This window comes from Drosophila ananassae, chromosome 2L (assembly GCF_017639315.1).
Source record: "Drosophila ananassae strain 14024-0371.13 chromosome 2L, ASM1763931v2, whole genome shotgun sequence".
NCBI lineage: Eukaryota > Metazoa > Arthropoda > Insecta > Diptera > Drosophilidae > Drosophila > Drosophila ananassae.
The window spans coordinates 6,097,258-6,114,522 of NC_057927.1; the positions used below are offsets into that span (position 1 = coordinate 6,097,258).

A 17,265-nucleotide genomic window follows, 5' to 3' on the forward strand; every position below is an offset into this window, starting at 1 on the left:
TTTAGCAGATAGCTTATCAGCTTGGGAGTGCATTTAACTCTTGACCAATGGGTTTAAGTGTACTTTAAATAACGATTTATTTGACAGGCAGGGTGTGGAGCAGGGCAACAGGGCTACAGGGCTACCCCGTTCTCCTTATAGACTAAACAACGTTTAATAAAATCTTTCAACCGCCCGCTTGCACTGGGGGCATACATGTATAATAATTTGATTGGATGTGAACAAAATTTGATCTGGCATTTCAATTGCAGGTAGATAGTTTCGTAGGCCTCTCCGCTCTGGTGCCCTCTCGTTCAACAAACGGTGGAACAACACTACTTGAACTTATTATGGTAATATTGCGCGTTATTATGGTTTAGTTGGTTTTGTTCGCTACAAAATTTAAAGGCCCTCGGTTTAGGTTAGAGGTTTATTTAATGCCTAATTCCTTGAGTTCGGTCTCCTCGTCCACAGAGTCCTCATCATCAGATCCGTGTACGGAAGGTGCTGGCGTAGTGTGACCTAAGGGATTAAAATATAGGTTAGTAATAGCTATATATGTAGTATATATATATTTTATTAATCCCTTATCAATGCCTTGAATATTTGATTTGACTAAAAGTATTCCACAAGTTGCATTTACATTCTTATCAAAATTTGCATCTAATCAGGTTCGATTTACAATATATTTTAATTGGAGAATTAATTATTGCTTACTTTTAGACATTCATTTAAAAGAATATATTAAAAAACAATGACTTGTTTTATTATATCATCGGTACAAAGTTAGTTTAGAGGAATGTAAGAGATTCTTGTACTCGAGTTCATCTTTTATTCAAACATTCTAGGCATATGATGACTCTAGGAATCACTCTCTTCTCCGTTCCACTTACGCGATGAGGTGGGGCTGGGGGGTTCACTGTGCGGCCGCGAGAAGATCAGATTGTTGCGCGATCCGTAGAGAGTCAGCTCGTCCACGTAGTCCGGATAGACGGCCTGCAAGGCCTTAACCCTGGCCTGTCTGTAGTACTGAAAGGGCAAATACCATCGTTAGTTCAAATATTTAACTAATAAGTTGGCGTTTCAAAGTACTAACAATGCCCAGGGTGCGCCAGTCGAGCAGGTCGCTCAGTCGCTCCGTGCGGTTGCGCTGGATGATGCGCTGGCGGCGATTCAGGCGCGAGAACTCCATCATGAAGCTGGACAGCTGCTGGACACTGTTCTCCAGGCCGATGTAGCGTCGGTCAACGATATAGATGCCATAGGACTTGGGGTCGCTGATGTGCTCCTCCATGAAGCACCCGAAACCGGACAGATTGGTGGTCACACTGGGAATGCCCATCACCGTGCACTCCGCTGGAGTGTAGCCCCAGGGCTCGTAGTACGAGGGGAAGACTCCCAGATGGCAGCCGCGGACAAACTCCTCATAGTCGATGCCGAACAATGGGTTTGTGGATGTAAGGAACTCCGGATGGAAGACCATCTTGACGCGATCGTGCACCGAGTTGAACAAGTGGCAGCGACGGATGGAGGCCAGCACCGGATCGTTCCAGTCATCGGACACATTGTGAGTGGTTACCGGCGGCATGGAATCGCGCTGCATGGCGAACAAACAGCGCTTGATCTTCACCAGATCGTCCTTCTGCAGCAGGTCGTCGGCGTTGGGGATGTGACCCTTGAGGCATGTGTCGAACATGCGCTTGCCCACCGCCTGTTGGACGTTGTTGATGGTGTCGCGAAGCTGCTTGATCACCGCATGACCGCGCAGCGAGTCCACATTAAAGTTGTTGGTCTTGGTGGGGAAGATGAGGAAGGCCACCACAGTGGTGTCGGGCTCAGCATGGCATTCAAACGGGCCAGGGACTCGATGAAGATGTCGGCTCCCTTGTTGCCGAACTCATACCGACCGGCGATGAAGAAGTACAGGGTCTTGTCCAAGTCGAAGTCCATGTGGCTAAAGAAAACATATTTTTGTTAAATCTTTTAATTAATTGAAAACAGGTTAAAATCATTATAATGTTTCCAAAGCATGTTGACATTGCTTTATAATCATATAATCTACTATTAAGATTATTGAAAGTCAGATTTTGTTTTGTCGTTTAACCTTAATTCAAGGGTGAATTTGTACATTAAAATGTTGAACAAACTTCCGCATAAGATTGGGGAGAATATACTCTATAGTATATTTAATGGAGACTTCTACTTACCCGTAGAAGTGTCCTCGCACGAACTCATTGATCTTCTCCTTGGCCACGGCGTGCAGATTCTGGAACTCGTGAATGGCCGAGAACTTCTTGACGTTCAGGCCGTTGGGGGTGATGATATCCGGCTTGCGCTTGAGCAGATGCTCCGCCTCGTAGCCCGTGATCTCCGAGACGGTGGTGAACACGTGAGGCAAGTGGGTGGCCCCACGCTCCAGGCAGTAGCGATGATAGATCTGGCGCTTGCCAGCCTCCTCGTCCACAGCGAACTTGTCCAGATTGTTGTAGAAGTCAGTGTTTCCGGCGCACAGATAGCGACCCAGCAGTGTGGCATGGGTGGTGAACACGGTGGCTATCTCCACCTGGCGAGTGCGCAGCACAATCAGACCCACGCCGGCCTGCCACTCGTGGAAGTGGGCGACGATTCGGGGAGCACTTAGGCCATTGTTCTGCGAGTAGGACACGGCACAGTTGCGGAACTCCTCCAGGAACTCGGCAATCATGAAGCCCAGGATAATGGCGTCGTTGGTCTCGATATCCAGGTGGGGGATTCCAATGTTGCACTTCTCCCACATCTCGTTCTTGAACTGATCCAACTTCCAGGCAGCGGATCCAATGTCAAACAGGATCAGTTGAGGATTTCCGTCGACCAGCCAGCGTCCGGTGTGGATTTTGTAGCCGCGCGATCGCAGAGCATTGACGGCATCCAGGAGGGGATTGCCCCTGGGGAACTCCATCTCCTCCATCTCTGTGCGGGCGCAGTGCTCCTTGTAGGGTCCCATCATGCACAGCTGCTCACCCATCTCCTCCGTGGACACGTAGGCCTTGGATCGGATCACCGTGTAAATGCCACCCACCTTGTTGGCCACCTCCCAGGCCACCTCGAAGTTCCATCGGTTCTCCCGGGAGGCGATGTCCCCCCGATCGAAGTAATCCTTCAGGTCCGCCCCGGACTCTACTCTTGAAAAGCGACGATTCATCTGCAAAGGATTAAAAACAAATAATTGTTAGTTTGATTTTGAGGAGTTTTGTGTTGAGATTCTGGTAGTTCATGATGGAATTCCCACCCGGAGGGCATAGGAGGTGGACTCCTGATCCTCAAATCGATAGGACTGTTGTCTGCGCATGCGCTTTTATTCTTTTTTCAAACAAACTTTTTTTTTTGTGCTAGTGCCACTCGAGGCGAAAGAAAACACACGAACAAACAGAAACGCGCCCGGCAACCGCTTTTCACCGCTTCCAGTCCGGAGTCCGCCGCGTCGAGCTGATTTTTCAAAAATTTCTGAGAGCGACCGTTGCGGGTTGCTTATATAGAATTTCCGGTTTTAGAGAGGCCATTTTGTAAAGCACAGAAATACCTAAAAGCGTCTCTCTCTCTCGCAACAATCGGTTATCGAATCGACACTCTGGCTATCGAGAGTCAAATAATCGAATACCTTACGTTATATTTGAATTTAAGCTTGAATGAAAATATTTTTTGTATCTCAATTATTTATTTAGTTAATATCTCTCAATAAAAATAAAGCGAATTATTTAGTAGCACTTCTCCTTGCACCAATCCCAGATACATCCATCGTCCTCGTTGCAGCCAAATCCACCTGGATAGTAGCCGCAGTATGTTTCAGAGTTCATAAATCCACAAGTTCCACTAGGACAGTAGTAATTGTAGCATCCCCGGGAGCACTTCTCTAGGACATTGTCATTACATCCAGAGCAATCCAAAATTTCTTTAAAAGAGAAAAAATGTATAAAAGAATAACAAATAATAACTTTAAAAATTATTAAAATTAAATATTGAATATTTTAGCGTAAGCTTAGCGAACATGCATTGCGTATAGAATTATACATAATAACTTTAAAAATTATTAAAATTAAATATTGAATATTTTAGCGTAAGCTTAGCGAACATGCATTGCGTATACGTAATTTACATTTCGCATTACGTATACGCCCCATGAAATAAATAATAAAATATGGAGCATACATTTTGGGAAATTATCAATATCGCCAATTTAACAAAAAATCTAAAAAATAATTTGTTTCCAGATTTCAATGCAAATCGATGAATAATCGATATGCTCATACATTTTCGATCATACATTTTCACGATTGTAAAGGTGACCCTCCCCGGAGGTTTGACAAAAAGTCTATAAAATAATATTAAGAACATTTAAAACTTACCACTTTCTTTGCATTCCGGAGTACTGCATCCCCGTATAGGCGGATTGGGTGGCATGACGACCATTTTTCTACCATTCTTTGTGGACTGTACTGTCGTCGGCGGCTTCAGATACACCCACGGGGTCTGGCAAACTCTCGGGTCGCACAGCTTCAGGGGGCGACTGGAACAAACCCAGTTGGGAGTGTAATCGATGCAGACGCGTGGGCTCATAACCAAACAACAGCCTGGCGGCGGAATTCGACCCGGAAAGGCCTCACCCGAACTCGATTTCTCCGTGGTGGTTACAATCGAGGGATAAACCCATGGCCTTGACGTGGTTGTAGATTTAACAATATTTTCTGGTGGATATTCGATACTATTATCCTCGTCCGGCTGGTAAGGAGGTTGTGTGACGTAGTCCACCCGATTAATATTCTCGGTGACGACATTATACTCGTGTTGGTTGTGAATGACGTTGTCGATCTCCAGGATGGTTGTCAAATATCCTGGCTCCTGGCAGCGCCCTCCGCGCCACACGGTTCCCGGCGGACAGACGGGCGAAATGCATCGTCCCTGGTAATTTTCTCCCTCGGCACAAACTATTTTCCGGCATTCCCTTTCATATAATATTGAGCCCGGAGGGCATTGAACAATTTCAGAAGGTGGAAGGACGGGAAGCTCAGTAGTTGTGGTGGTGGTGGTGGGTTCAGTTGTTGTGGTGGTGGTGGTGGTGGTGGGTTCTGTTGTTGTTGTGGTTGTGGTGGGTTCTGTTGTTGTTGTGGTGGGTTCTGTTGTTGTTGTGGTTGTCTCAAAAGGACAAGGAAGAGGATTAGTCCTGTAGCACTGGCCATCAGTATTTAAAAAATATCCTGTGAATTAAAATTAAAATTTTTTTTTTTTTATTATTCACACTTTTCACAAAACATTTTTTTAAACTCACCATCGAGACACTTTAAACTAGTCTGGGGATAACAATTTCCATTGGTGTGTAAATATTGGCCTTTACATTGAAAAAATATTGAAAAAATATTGAAAAAATAAATAAAAAGTTTAATTTGAAAGTGATTAGGTGAACATTTAAGGCATTTAGATTATAATATGTAAAGTTTGGACCCGGTCTATAGAGATATGCAAGTTAACACAATCACCCTGCGGCAAATTTATTTAATATATTTTCTCATATAGTCGTAAGACCCGATCTTGGGAAGTAGTGTAAGACAAGCTTTATTTGGGTAGTTGTAAGAAGAGCTTTAGAGATAAGAATATTTCGGTACTATGTTTTCGTCAGTAGATTTAACATTAGAGATAAGAACATTTCTGTACCCAGTTCAGTCGATTTTTGTAGATCAAATGCGCCGGTCATCACCACGTAAGACTCATATTAAAACTCAACCCACAAAACCACGTGGATAGATATTACCTAATAAATCGTTCACGCTAAACAGCGGAGCGGACAAAGAAAACTAATTAACTAAGACAAACCAAAACTTATTAATTATTATTAAATAATAAATCGTTCACGCTAAACAGCGGAGCGAATAAATAAAGTTATTTACTAAAATAAATCAAAGACTTCTTAATTGGCGCCCAAACGGATTTTCGAGCCTACGACAAATAACTTATTTTCAATAAATGAAACCAACAAAACTCGTCGAAAGGCCGGTGCAATAAAGTAAAGTGAATATAAAGTGAACAGTGAAAGCTTTTAAACGAAGAAAGCAGTCAGAGACAACTACGGCAGCAGCGGCTACTCTACAACAACCGACAACAATCTACAACAACCTACAAGGACCTACAACAACCTACAAAAACCTACAACAACCTACAACAACCTACAAGGACCTACAACAACCTACAAAAACCTACAACATCCTACAACAACCTACATTTCATAAAATACAAAATAGTAAACTAGTATAAAATATAATTAGCACTTAATAACCTATTTAAATTAGAAAATATTGTTAAGCAAATAAGTTTGGTATAAACCATCTTAATTCATTGTAAGTATAACGCATATTGAATGATTCAAAATTTTCATATTCCTTATTACATATTCACTATTATTATATTATCTATTATTATATTATTATCTGTGCAAATTGACGACAAAAACACATGAGCGACAGTGAAATAATTTTAGACGACCTCCTGTTAAATTTGAATAAATGGTCAGTCCATCAGTCGCGGCGGTTAGAGAGTTCAAAGGAAAACAACTCTTCAGAAAATAATTGGTGGTCAAAAAAAATATAGATAGCGAAATGGAGTTAAGAGAAGCTCAGTTAAAAACGATCGTAGAAAGTGCTGTTGGCGGTGCGCTTGCAGTTCAAAAACAATCATTTGAAAAAAAATTACAGGAGCTTAGTGAGCAAATACAAAAACTTACAGTTGAAACCCCAGAGGTGGAAACTTACACAGATGCCGTAATCATAGAAGGTGTTGTGTGTAAGGAACCCTTGGATATAATAAAGTCTCTCCCAGACTTTGAGGGCAAATGTGAAACTTATGTGTCGTGGAGGAAAGCGGCTCATGTCGCGCTTAAAGTTTTTGAAAAATACGAGGGCAGTTCAACATACTACCAAGCTCTTGGCATTATGCGAAATAAAATAAAAGGCTCAGCAAACACGGTGTTGGCTTCTTTTAATACGCCGTTAAATTTCAAAGCAATGATCAACCGTCTATAAATTCCGAGTCAATCAGGTCACTTGTTTCAAATAGATTTAATGTTGAGATAGCAAACGCACCACCACTCCATAGCACTTCAAATGGGCAGGTGGAAAGGTTCCACAGCACGCTTTTAGAAATAGCTCGCTGCCTGAAACTTGAAAGAGGCATGAGCGATACGGTCAACCTCATACTTCAGGCCACTATCGAATACAACAAAACAATTCATTCAGTGACAGATAAAAGGCCGATCGACATTATTCATTCAATTTCTCCTGAATTTGCAGACGAAATCAAAGGAAAGGTTAAAGAAGCTCAGGAGATACAGCTAAAAAGAATAAACGAAACAAGGCGAGACAGAACTTTTGAGGTGGGAGAAACCGTCCTAGTCAAATTGAACAAACGTCTGGGAAATAAACTTACCCCACGATATAGGACAGAAACGATCGAAGCAGACCTTGGGACAACGGTCCTCATAAAGGGGAGGGTCGTGCATAAAGACAATTTACGTTAAAATCATTGAACATCAATTAATCGTTTAAATTCTTTAGTCTTGTTGTTTATCTTTTGGGCTGACAACCGCAAAAAAAAAAAAACACTAAAACACTGATAACAAAGTTTGCAAACGTTTATCAATTAAACATTTGACCAATCTTAATATATATTTTTTTTTGTTTTGTTTTGCGTCATCCTCTTTAGCATAGCCAAAGAGAAATGCTACACTAATGATTTCAAAGCCTGCGCAAACAGAGATTTTTCAATCAATTAGCGTTCTACAAATACCCCTAAAACAAATTTTCATATTTTATATATTTTCATATTTTTGTAGTTATTACTGTGAATTTAATTATTATTTTAAGCTTAGAATATCTAATATTTAATAAGGGTCTTAAACACTCCAGCGGTATAGACAAAGGAATCCTAAACATTTTCAAGATCATCGTTCCAGTCCTCACAGTTAAGAAGTCTGAGGACAGCCTTCGACTAAGAAAGGGAGGAGTTAACACAATCACCCTGCGGCAAATTTATTTAATATATTTTCTCATATAGTCGTAAGACCCGATCTTGGGAAGTAGTGTAAGACAAGCTTTATTTGGGTAGTTGTAAGAAGAGCTTTAGAGATAAGAATATTTCGGTACTATGTTTTCGTCAGTAGATTTAACATTAGAGATAAGAACATTTCTGTACCCAGTTCAGTCGATTTTTGTAGATCAAATGCGCCGGTCATCACCACGCAAGACTCATATTAAAACTCAACCCACAAAACCACGTGGATAGATATTACCTAATAAATCGTTCACGCTAAACAGCGGAGCGGACAAAGAAAACTAATTAACTAAGACAAACCAAAACTTATTAATTATTATTAAATAATAAATCGTTCACGCTAAACAGCGGAGCGAATAAATAAAGTTATTTACTAAAATAAATCAAAGACTTCTTAATTTGCACTCATATGTCCAAAAAATTAAATACATAGCTTTTTGAGCGAAAAAATAATAATCGCAAATAATGATTATTTTTGATTTTTATTTTTATGATTATTTATGACTTAAATGGGTTGCCTAAGTTGTAGTGAAATGAAACGAGCCAAGAGCTTTGTTTTTAAAAAATAATATTAACTGATAAGATTTGTTCTTTTTTAAGGCATTTGCTATTTTTAGTGATCTTACCCGAGGGACAGGAAGAGTGGCACATGCCGTCGATGTACCTATAACCCGAAGGACAGACCGGGTCCTGAATAATTAAACAATTTCAAAGGTCGTTGGTAAGAGAGGAAAGATATGGATGGCTTTACTATACCAATATATCAGCCTGGCCACCGTGCTGGGCTAGAACGATTAGCCACGAAAAGAGAGCCCACTTCGAAGATTGGAACAACATCGTTTCCGCTTTGCGATGCTCAGCCGGCAGCACCACTAGAGAGACTAATCGCCGCTGCGACCCAGCTTCCCACTTCTGAATGGGAAGCATAATTGCTGATAACCTTCAGCACCTGATCGCGATAAGCAACAAGGTCGTCGCAGCAGCAGCATGGATTGTTCCTGGACCTGGACCCTCCAAAGATCCGTCGGGTTCAGTTTCGATCGGAATGTCTAATCGGAAAGTGCTGCCTTGGATGCTGCCGCGGCAGATGTTGCAGCTTTTGCTGTTGCCGCTAATCTGTTCCCAGCTGCCGGGTGTTATCGCCGATCCAAGTCCCTGCCCGCCGGGTGAGTTTCATTAACTTTCTTTTTTCGAATCATTTTAAATTGGGATCATCCCCGCAGGTCAATACTATGTGAATGGCGAATGCGCTGCTACGAATTCTGCGAATAATACGGTAGCCTGCCCGAATGCTCCTCTGCCGCCAACAATTGTTTCCCCGGTAACTCCCCCACCATGCCCCAATGCACCTCTGCCGCCCACGATGGTTGCGCCGGCAACCCCGCCGCCTTGCCCGAACGCTCCAATGGCGCCCAGTGTCGTGCCACCAGCTGCACCACCGCTTCAACCCGCTCCACTTTTACCACCCTACTATCCCACGTGTATCACCAACTGTCAGACTGCTTGTACGGGTGCTTATCCCGGTCTTTGTCCTAGTCCTTGCTTCTCCAACTCCAGTCCCACCAACTGCCCTCCTTCCTATCCATCCTCCTGTCCCAATAATTGTCCCACAAACTGTCCTTCCAATCCATCAGCCTGTCCCAATAATTGTCCCTCCAACTGTCCTAATACATGTGGAAACAACAACAACAATTGCAATGGAAATAACAACTGCAACAACAACTGCCAAAATCGTACCCCACCCACTGTTGTTGACCCAACACCCCCTACTAATCCAACCTATCCTACCCCTTGTCCCGTTTATCCCACTCCTCCTACCCCTAATCCGATCTATCCCACTCCACCCACTAATCCGATCTGTCCCACCCCACCCACTAATCCGATCTACCCCACTCCACCCACTAATCCGATCTGTCCCACCCCACCCACATATCCCACCTACCCCATTCCACCCACATACCCCACTTACCCCACTCCAACCACTCCACCCACATATCCCACCTACCCCACTCCAACCACTTCTCCCACTCGTAATCCTAATCCCACTCCACCTAATTATCCACCTCCGGCGGACACCACCTCCTTAAGACCTTCCACCTACCCTCCACCCCCGCCAACGCCAACCACAACCGAACCACCTACCTATGCTCCTCCTGCCATCACCCGTTGTCCGGACGGAACAATCCTCATTAAGGGCAGGTGTCGACTAATCTACTGCGGAGGCTATGGAGTCTATAAGGACGGTCAGTGCGTGCGACCCCGATGCCCGGCAGGATATGTCTGGACAGAGAACCGATGCTCCAAGCCCCAGCCTAATGAACTGGGAACTATCCACCTGACCAGCACCATCTACCAACAGGGTGACGATCACCCGAAGCTGGTCACCAACAATGTGAACAACTTGAAGGTCAACGCATCCATCGCCATCCAAGGACAGGCCTCCGAGGAGGAGCTGGAAGTGCTGGTGGAAGTACCGCCACCCCCGCAGCCCCCTACAGGACCCTGCTGCAACGTGGTCACACCCAGGATTTGCTCCACTCCGGCAGATCAAAGCGCCGCCAGATATAAGTGCTACAGCAGGAGCCACCAGCAATGCGGCTCCTTTTGCAGTGCCAGTCGAGTGGTTCTAGTCCCGGCCACGGTCACCACCTGGCAGATGCCGAATGCCCAGCTAATAACCATGCCACCCACCTGGGGGGCTCAGGGATGTCAGTTCTCCGGAGGATCATGCCAACCACCTCAAAGTAAGAAGAAATTCTCATTAAAATTGTACTCTCTCTAGAGATATTATTTTTTTTTTCTTTCAGACCATTACGATTGCAGCGGCTGTGCAGCTGGGGACTTTGCCACCTGCTCCTCCTACTGCTACTCCTACAAGTGTCCCAGCCACAACTGTGTTTACTACGACCAGGCCCAGTTCTGCGCCCAGTATCCTGACCAGATCGGCTGCCGTGTCGAAGATGGATGGGGCCTGTAGTCTAAAAACTCAAAATAATTCAATCATTGTAATGCTACTTTGAGTTAATAAAGTTTCCACTATTCTACGTCAGAGTCTAAAGTACTTCTTCTGATAAACTATAGTGCGTCACTCCCAAGCTTTCCAAGTTTTTACTTTTTTTACTCAAACTAGATACTTTTGAATCATTTCCCGACCGGATATGGCTCCACTTTAAATACTATTCAATGGAAGTCCCTATTTTTCAACCAAAACCACTTAATTTTTGGCATAGGAACTAAGTACCAGGAATGAGTTTCGTCTATAATTGAACTGGCGATTATCATTTTCGCGTTTCTGATAAGACATGTGCTGCATTCGGAGCCGCAATGGTCTGAGCGAATAAAATACCAATTGAGTGAAAGCTTCGGGAGCAATCAATTCTTTGATAATGTTATCTAGCCTTATCTGGCAGGGGTTGGCGGAAGGCGTTGGTGGGTGGAGAAGGGTGGTGCTCTGGTGCTGTTGTGCTGTGCCACTCATCCACCACTCATTGCAGTTTGGAATTTACTTTCCGCACCTGCGGACGTATCATAAAATCGGAGCCAACAGCAAAATCCGCCAAAACTAAACGATAATGGCGCATTCCAAGGTGAGTAATAAATCGACGGGATCGCCCAAAGTCCCAGAAATTGGCTTGCTTTTAATGCTAATTAATATTTTTTTAAGAGCCAAGCCAACAATGTGCCCGATAGTGCCACCAAAAAATGCCAAGGTGATGAAAATTTCGCGATTCTGTTATCAAACGTTCGGTTATGAAATTTGATAATTGACAGATGGCCTTAATATTGAAAAACTTTCAAAATAAATGCCATTGTGGTTAGGCCAGCAAGCTCATTTTTATCTCTAAGCTGTTGTCTTTTCAAATACGGGTTTCCCTAAAACTAGATCCATTAAATCAATTTTTTCAAATCTAATCTTGTGAATCAGAAACCTTCTTAAAACCTACCTAATATTAATCATTTCTTATCAACAGTTGCATGTCTTGAGTGGCCTTCTGCTTCTGGTGGTTTTGAGCGCTTCTGCCACACCTACACCGGATGCAGTAAATAAGCCAATTGTGGTGCAGACCCAGCTCCAGAATTACGATCAGCCCACGCTCAGGGACTACGAGGAGTGCCAGGAGAACAGGGACAAGTGCCTGGACGGGTGTGCCGAGGACATCAAGTGTGAGGGCGAGTGTCCTGTGTGCCCGGAGCTGTTCTCCAAGCCCGTGATGGTCCAGGGCGTCAACGATACCGACCTGAGAGCCGAGCCCCTGACACCCGTCAACACCACCAACATCATCAAGCTGACGAACGAGATTCGGAACATCATCAAGCACGAAATCCAGCAACGGAACGAGGTCAACGTCCAGGTGCAGCAGAATGTCTCCCAGGTGGGCGGACGCTTCGGCCTGGGCTACAGTGACCTGGGATCCTGCTGCTATGTGGTGCTGATGGACCGAAAATGCGAAAAGAACTCCGGGGAGAACTGCCGGGAGAAGAGCCGGCAACGGGTTTGCGGCGAACGGTGTCAGGCCCGCGTCATGTTGGCCAAAAGAGTGGTGCAGTGCGATGCTGAGGATCCGCTCAAGTGCCGCGAAACCATTGAGTATGTGCCTCGGCAGGGGAGAATCCAGACCAAGACATCCCTCCCCTCAGAGCCATGTCGCTACTTTGGCAATTCCTGGCCCTATTCCTCCTGCGGCCAGAACCAGAATCAGGGCCAGGGAATGGGAATGGGAATGGGAATGATTCCCAGCCAAAGACCCAAACGATCCACTTGCCAGGAGTGCCTCAACCTTCCGTACGGATACATCCTTCAAAGTGGCTTGCCTCCTCAGTGTGGAGGCTGTTTCCAGGGATTCGGATCACCCTATATGTACAACCCGTATGGATTTAATCCGTTTGTGCCTTTCCCTTCTTACGGAGGTCCCGAATAATATCCCGAATAATGATTTAAGCAATACAGGAAACGACATAGATGACAAGAACGTGGCAGGATCAGGAGACTTTATACTTTGCGAGGACGATGACGTGGAAAAGTGCCTGAAGGAAAATGGGAAACAAGGAGCACCATCTAACCAGGAACAGGCGCCCGGACTCATTGACGAGGATTACCTGGAGGATCCCGAGTACGGAGTGGAGACCCAGCGCAGGAGAAGGCGTCACAACAACCGAGTCTTCATAAGATCCAACTACAGCAAACGTAACCGAAAGAACGAGTAATCCTTTCCAGAAACAGATTGGACTTGCTTGGATTTTAATATTTTCAGTTCAACTTTTGGCTTTCTGTCCTCATGTAATTAAGTTTAAAATATTTTCAGCCAATTAAATTTAGGGTATTTTAAAAATAAACAACTACTGTCTCTGCCATTTTTTTGAAAATAAAAACTTTTTAAAAACTATGTTTTAAAACGAATTTTATTCAAATCTCTACTCTAAAATCTTTTTTTAGGTCCAAATAAATCATTAAGATTTTATTGCTCCTGAAGATAATAAAAAATATATAATTTGTATAAAAAAAAACTGTGCAAATTGAGCTCCTCAGGCAGTTATCTTCGAGAAATCATTAAAAAATAGAGTAGCTAGATAAAAGTACAATGGCTATAAACATTTTAGAGCGCCTTAAAAGCCGAAATATAGTTTCATATCGAACAGTTGCCCCATGTCCTATACTTGTATGTGAAAAATAAACACTTCCTTAGTGCCATAATTATGAAAACCTGAAACCAAATTAGTAATTCCTTTTTTAGCAGATAGCTTATCAGCTTGGGAGTGCATTTAACTCTTGACCAATGGGTTTAAGTGTACTTTAAATAACGATTTATTTGACAGGCAGGGTGTGGAGCAGGGCAACAGGGCTACAGGGCTACCCCGTTCTCCTTATAGACTAAACAACGTTTAATAAAATCTTTCAACCGCCCGCTTGCACTGGGGGCATACATGTATAATAATTTGATTGGATGTGAACAAAATTTGATCTGGCATTTCAATTGCAGGTAGATAGTTTCGTAGGCCTCTCCGCTCTGGTGCCCTCTCGTTCAACAAACGGTGGAACAACACTACTTGAACTTATTATGGTAATATTGCGCGTTATTATGGTTTAGTTGGTTTTGTTCGCTACAAAATTTAAAGGCCCTCGGTTTAGGTTAGAGGTTTATTTAATGCCTAATTCCTTGAGTTCGGTCTCCTCGTCCACAGAGTCCTCATCATCAGATCCGTGTACGGAAGGTGCTGGCGTAGTGTGACCTAAGGGATTAAAATATAGGTTAGTAATAGCTATATATGTAGTATATATATATTTTATTAATCCCTTATCAATGCCTTGAATATTTGATTTGACTAAAAGTATTCCACAAGTTGCATTTACATTCTTATCAAAATTTGCATCTAATCAGGTTCGATTTACAATATATTTTAATTGGAGAATTAATTATTGCTTACTTTTAGACATTCATTTAAAAGAATATATTAAAAAACAATGACTTGTTTTATTATATCATCGGTACAAAGTTAGTTTAGAGGAATGTAAGAGATTCTTGTACTCGAGTTCATCTTTTATTCAAACATTCTAGGCATATGATGACTCTAGGAATCACTCTCTTCTCCGTTCCACTTACGCGATGAGGTGGGGCTGGGGGGTTCACTGTGCGGCCGCGAGAAGATCAGATTGTTGCGCGATCCGTAGAGAGTCAGCTCGTCCACGTAGTCCGGATAGACGGCCTGCAAGGCCTTAACCCTGGCCTGTCTGTAGTACTGAAAGGGCAAATACCATCGTTAGTTCAAATATTTAACTAATAAGTTGGCGTTTCAAAGTACTAACAATGCCCAGGGTGCGCCAGTCGAGCAGGTCGCTCAGTCGCTCCGTGCGGTTGCGCTGGATGATGCGCTGGCGGCGATTCAGGCGCGAGAACTCCATCATGAAGCTGGACAGCTGCTGGACACTGTTCTCCAGGCCGATGTAGCGTCGGTCAACGATATAGATGCCATAGGACTTGGGGTCGCTGATGTGCTCCTCCATGAAGCACCCGAAACCGGACAGATTGGTGGTCACACTGGGAATGCCCATCACCGTGCACTCCGCTGGAGTGTAGCCCCAGGGCTCGTAGTACGAGGGGAAGACTCCCAGATGGCAGCCGCGGACAAACTCCTCATAGTCGATGCCGAACAATGGGTTTGTGGATGTAAGGAACTCCGGATGGAAGACCATCTTGACGCGATCGTGCACCGAGTTGAACAAGTGGCAGCGACGGATGGAGGCCAGCACCGGATCGTTCCAGTCATCGGACACATTGTGAGTGGTTACCGGCGGCATGGAATCGCGCTGCATGGCGAACAAACAGCGCTTGATCTTCACCAGATCGTCCTTCTGCAGCAGGTCGTCGGCGTTGGGGATGTGACCCTTGAGGCATGTGTCGAACATGCGCTTGCCCACCGCCTGTTGGACGTTGTTGATGGTGTCGCGAAGCTGCTTGATCACCGCATGACCGCGCAGCGAGTCCACATTAAAGTTGTTGGTCTTGGTGGGGAAGATGAGGAAGGCCACCACAGTGGTGTCGGGCTCAGCATGGCATTCAAACGGGCCAGGGACTCGATGAAGATGTCGGCTCCCTTGTTGCCGAACTCATACCGACCGGCGATGAAGAAGTACAGGGTCTTGTCCAAGTCGAAGTCCATGTGGCTAAAGAAAACATATTTTTGTTAAATCTTTTAATTAATTGAAAACAGGTTAAAATCATTATAATGTTTCCAAAGCATGTTGACATTGCTTTATAATCATATAATCTACTATTAAGATTATTGAAAGTCAGATTTTGTTTTGTCGTTTAACCTTAATTCAAGGGTGAATTTGTACATTAAAATGTTGAACAAACTTCCGCATAAGATTGGGGAGAATATACTCTATAGTATATTTAATGGAGACTTCTACTTACCCGTAGAAGTGTCCTCGCACGAACTCATTGATCTTCTCCTTGGCCACGGCGTGCAGATTCTGGAACTCGTGAATGGCCGAGAACTTCTTGACGTTCAGGCCGTTGGGGGTGATGATATCCGGCTTGCGCTTGAGCAGATGCTCCGCCTCGTAGCCCGTGATCTCCGAGACGGTGGTGAACACGTGAGGCAAGTGGGTGGCCCCACGCTCCAGGCAGTAGCGATGATAGATCTGGCGCTTGCCAGCCTCCTCGTCCACAGCGAACTTGTCCAGATTGTTGTAGAAGTCAGTGTTTCCGGCGCACAGATAGCGACCCAGCAGTGTGGCATGGGTGGTGAACACGGTGGCTATCTCCACCTGGCGAGTGCGCAGCACAATCAGACCCACGCCGGCCTGCCACTCGTGGAAGTGGGCGACGATTCGGGGAGCACTTAGGCCATTGTTCTGCGAGTAGGACACGGCACAGTTGCGGAACTCCTCCAGGAACTCGGCAATCATGAAGCCCAGGATAATGGCGTCGTTGGTCTCGATATCCAGGTGGGGGATTCCAATGTTGCACTTCTCCCACATCTCGTTCTTGAACTGATCCAACTTCCAGGCAGCGGATCCAATGTCAAACAGGATCAGTTGAGGATTTCCGTCGACCAGCCAGCGTCCGGTGTGGATTTTGTAGCCGCGCGATCGCAGAGCATTGACGGCATCCAGGAGGGGATTGCCCCTGGGGAACTCCATCTCCTCCATCTCTGTGCGGGCGCAGTGCTCCTTGTAGGGTCCCATCATGCACAGCTGCTCACCCATCTCCTCCGTGGACACGTAGGCCTTGGATCGGATCACCGTGTAAATGCCACCCACCTTGTTGGCCACCTCCCAGGCCACCTCGAAGTTCCATCGGTTCTCCCGGGAGGCGATGTCCCCCCGATCGAAGTAATCCTTCAGGTCCGCCCCGGACTCTACTCTTGAAAAGCGACGATTCATCTGCAAAGGATTAAAAACAAATAATTGTTAGTTTGATTTTGAGGAGTTTTGTGTTGAGATTCTGGTAGTTCATGATGGAATTCCCACCCGGAGGGCATAGGAGGTGGACTCCTGATCCTCAAATCGATAGGACTGTTGTCTGCGCATGCGCTTTTATTCTTTTTTCAAACAAACTTTTTTTTTTGTGCTAGTGCCACTCGAGGCGAAAGAAAACACACGAACAAACAGAAACGCGCCCGGCAACCGCTTTTCACCGCTTCCAGTCCGGAGTCCGCCGCGTCGAGCTGATTTTTCAAAAATTTCTGAGAGCGACCGTTGCGGGTTGC

The 17,265-nt window shown here is 44.7% G+C and overlaps 2 protein-coding genes and 3 pseudogenes across 2 annotated transcripts; 2 read left to right on the forward strand and 3 right to left on the reverse strand.

Annotated features, from left to right (window-relative positions):
- Nucleotides 1-52: 52 nt before the first annotated feature.
- On the reverse strand, nt 53-3,469 carry LOC116655287 (annotated as a pseudogene).
- Nucleotides 3,470-3,648: 179 nt separating this feature from the next.
- LOC116655290 (mucin-2-like) lies at nt 3,649-8,965 on the reverse strand. Its single transcript, XM_032452911.2, has 5 exons — nt 8,809-8,965; nt 8,679-8,742; nt 5,282-5,341; nt 4,362-5,210; nt 3,649-3,907 (listed from the first exon to the last, which is right to left on the reverse strand). Exons 1-5 carry the CDS (start codon nt 8,887-8,889, stop codon nt 3,714-3,716), a joined length of 1,248 nt encoding a protein of 415 aa, XP_032308802.1. The 5' UTR covers nt 8,890-8,965; the 3' UTR covers nt 3,649-3,713.
- Nucleotides 8,966-8,988: 23 nt separating this feature from the next.
- LOC116655288 (vegetative cell wall protein gp1-like) lies at nt 8,989-11,096 on the forward strand. Its single transcript, XM_032452909.2, has 3 exons — nt 8,989-9,218; nt 9,276-10,796; nt 10,860-11,096. The coding sequence occupies exons 1-3, from the start codon at nt 9,098-9,100 to the stop codon at nt 11,027-11,029; spliced, it is 1,812 nt and encodes a 603-aa protein (XP_032308800.2). The 5' UTR covers nt 8,989-9,097; the 3' UTR covers nt 11,030-11,096.
- Nucleotides 11,097-11,485: 389 nt separating this feature from the next.
- Nucleotides 11,486-13,436, forward strand: LOC6500615 (annotated as a pseudogene).
- A 395-nt stretch (nt 13,437-13,831) lies between these two features.
- On the reverse strand, nt 13,832-17,248 carry LOC6499948 (annotated as a pseudogene).
- Nucleotides 17,249-17,265: the final 17 nt, after the last annotated feature.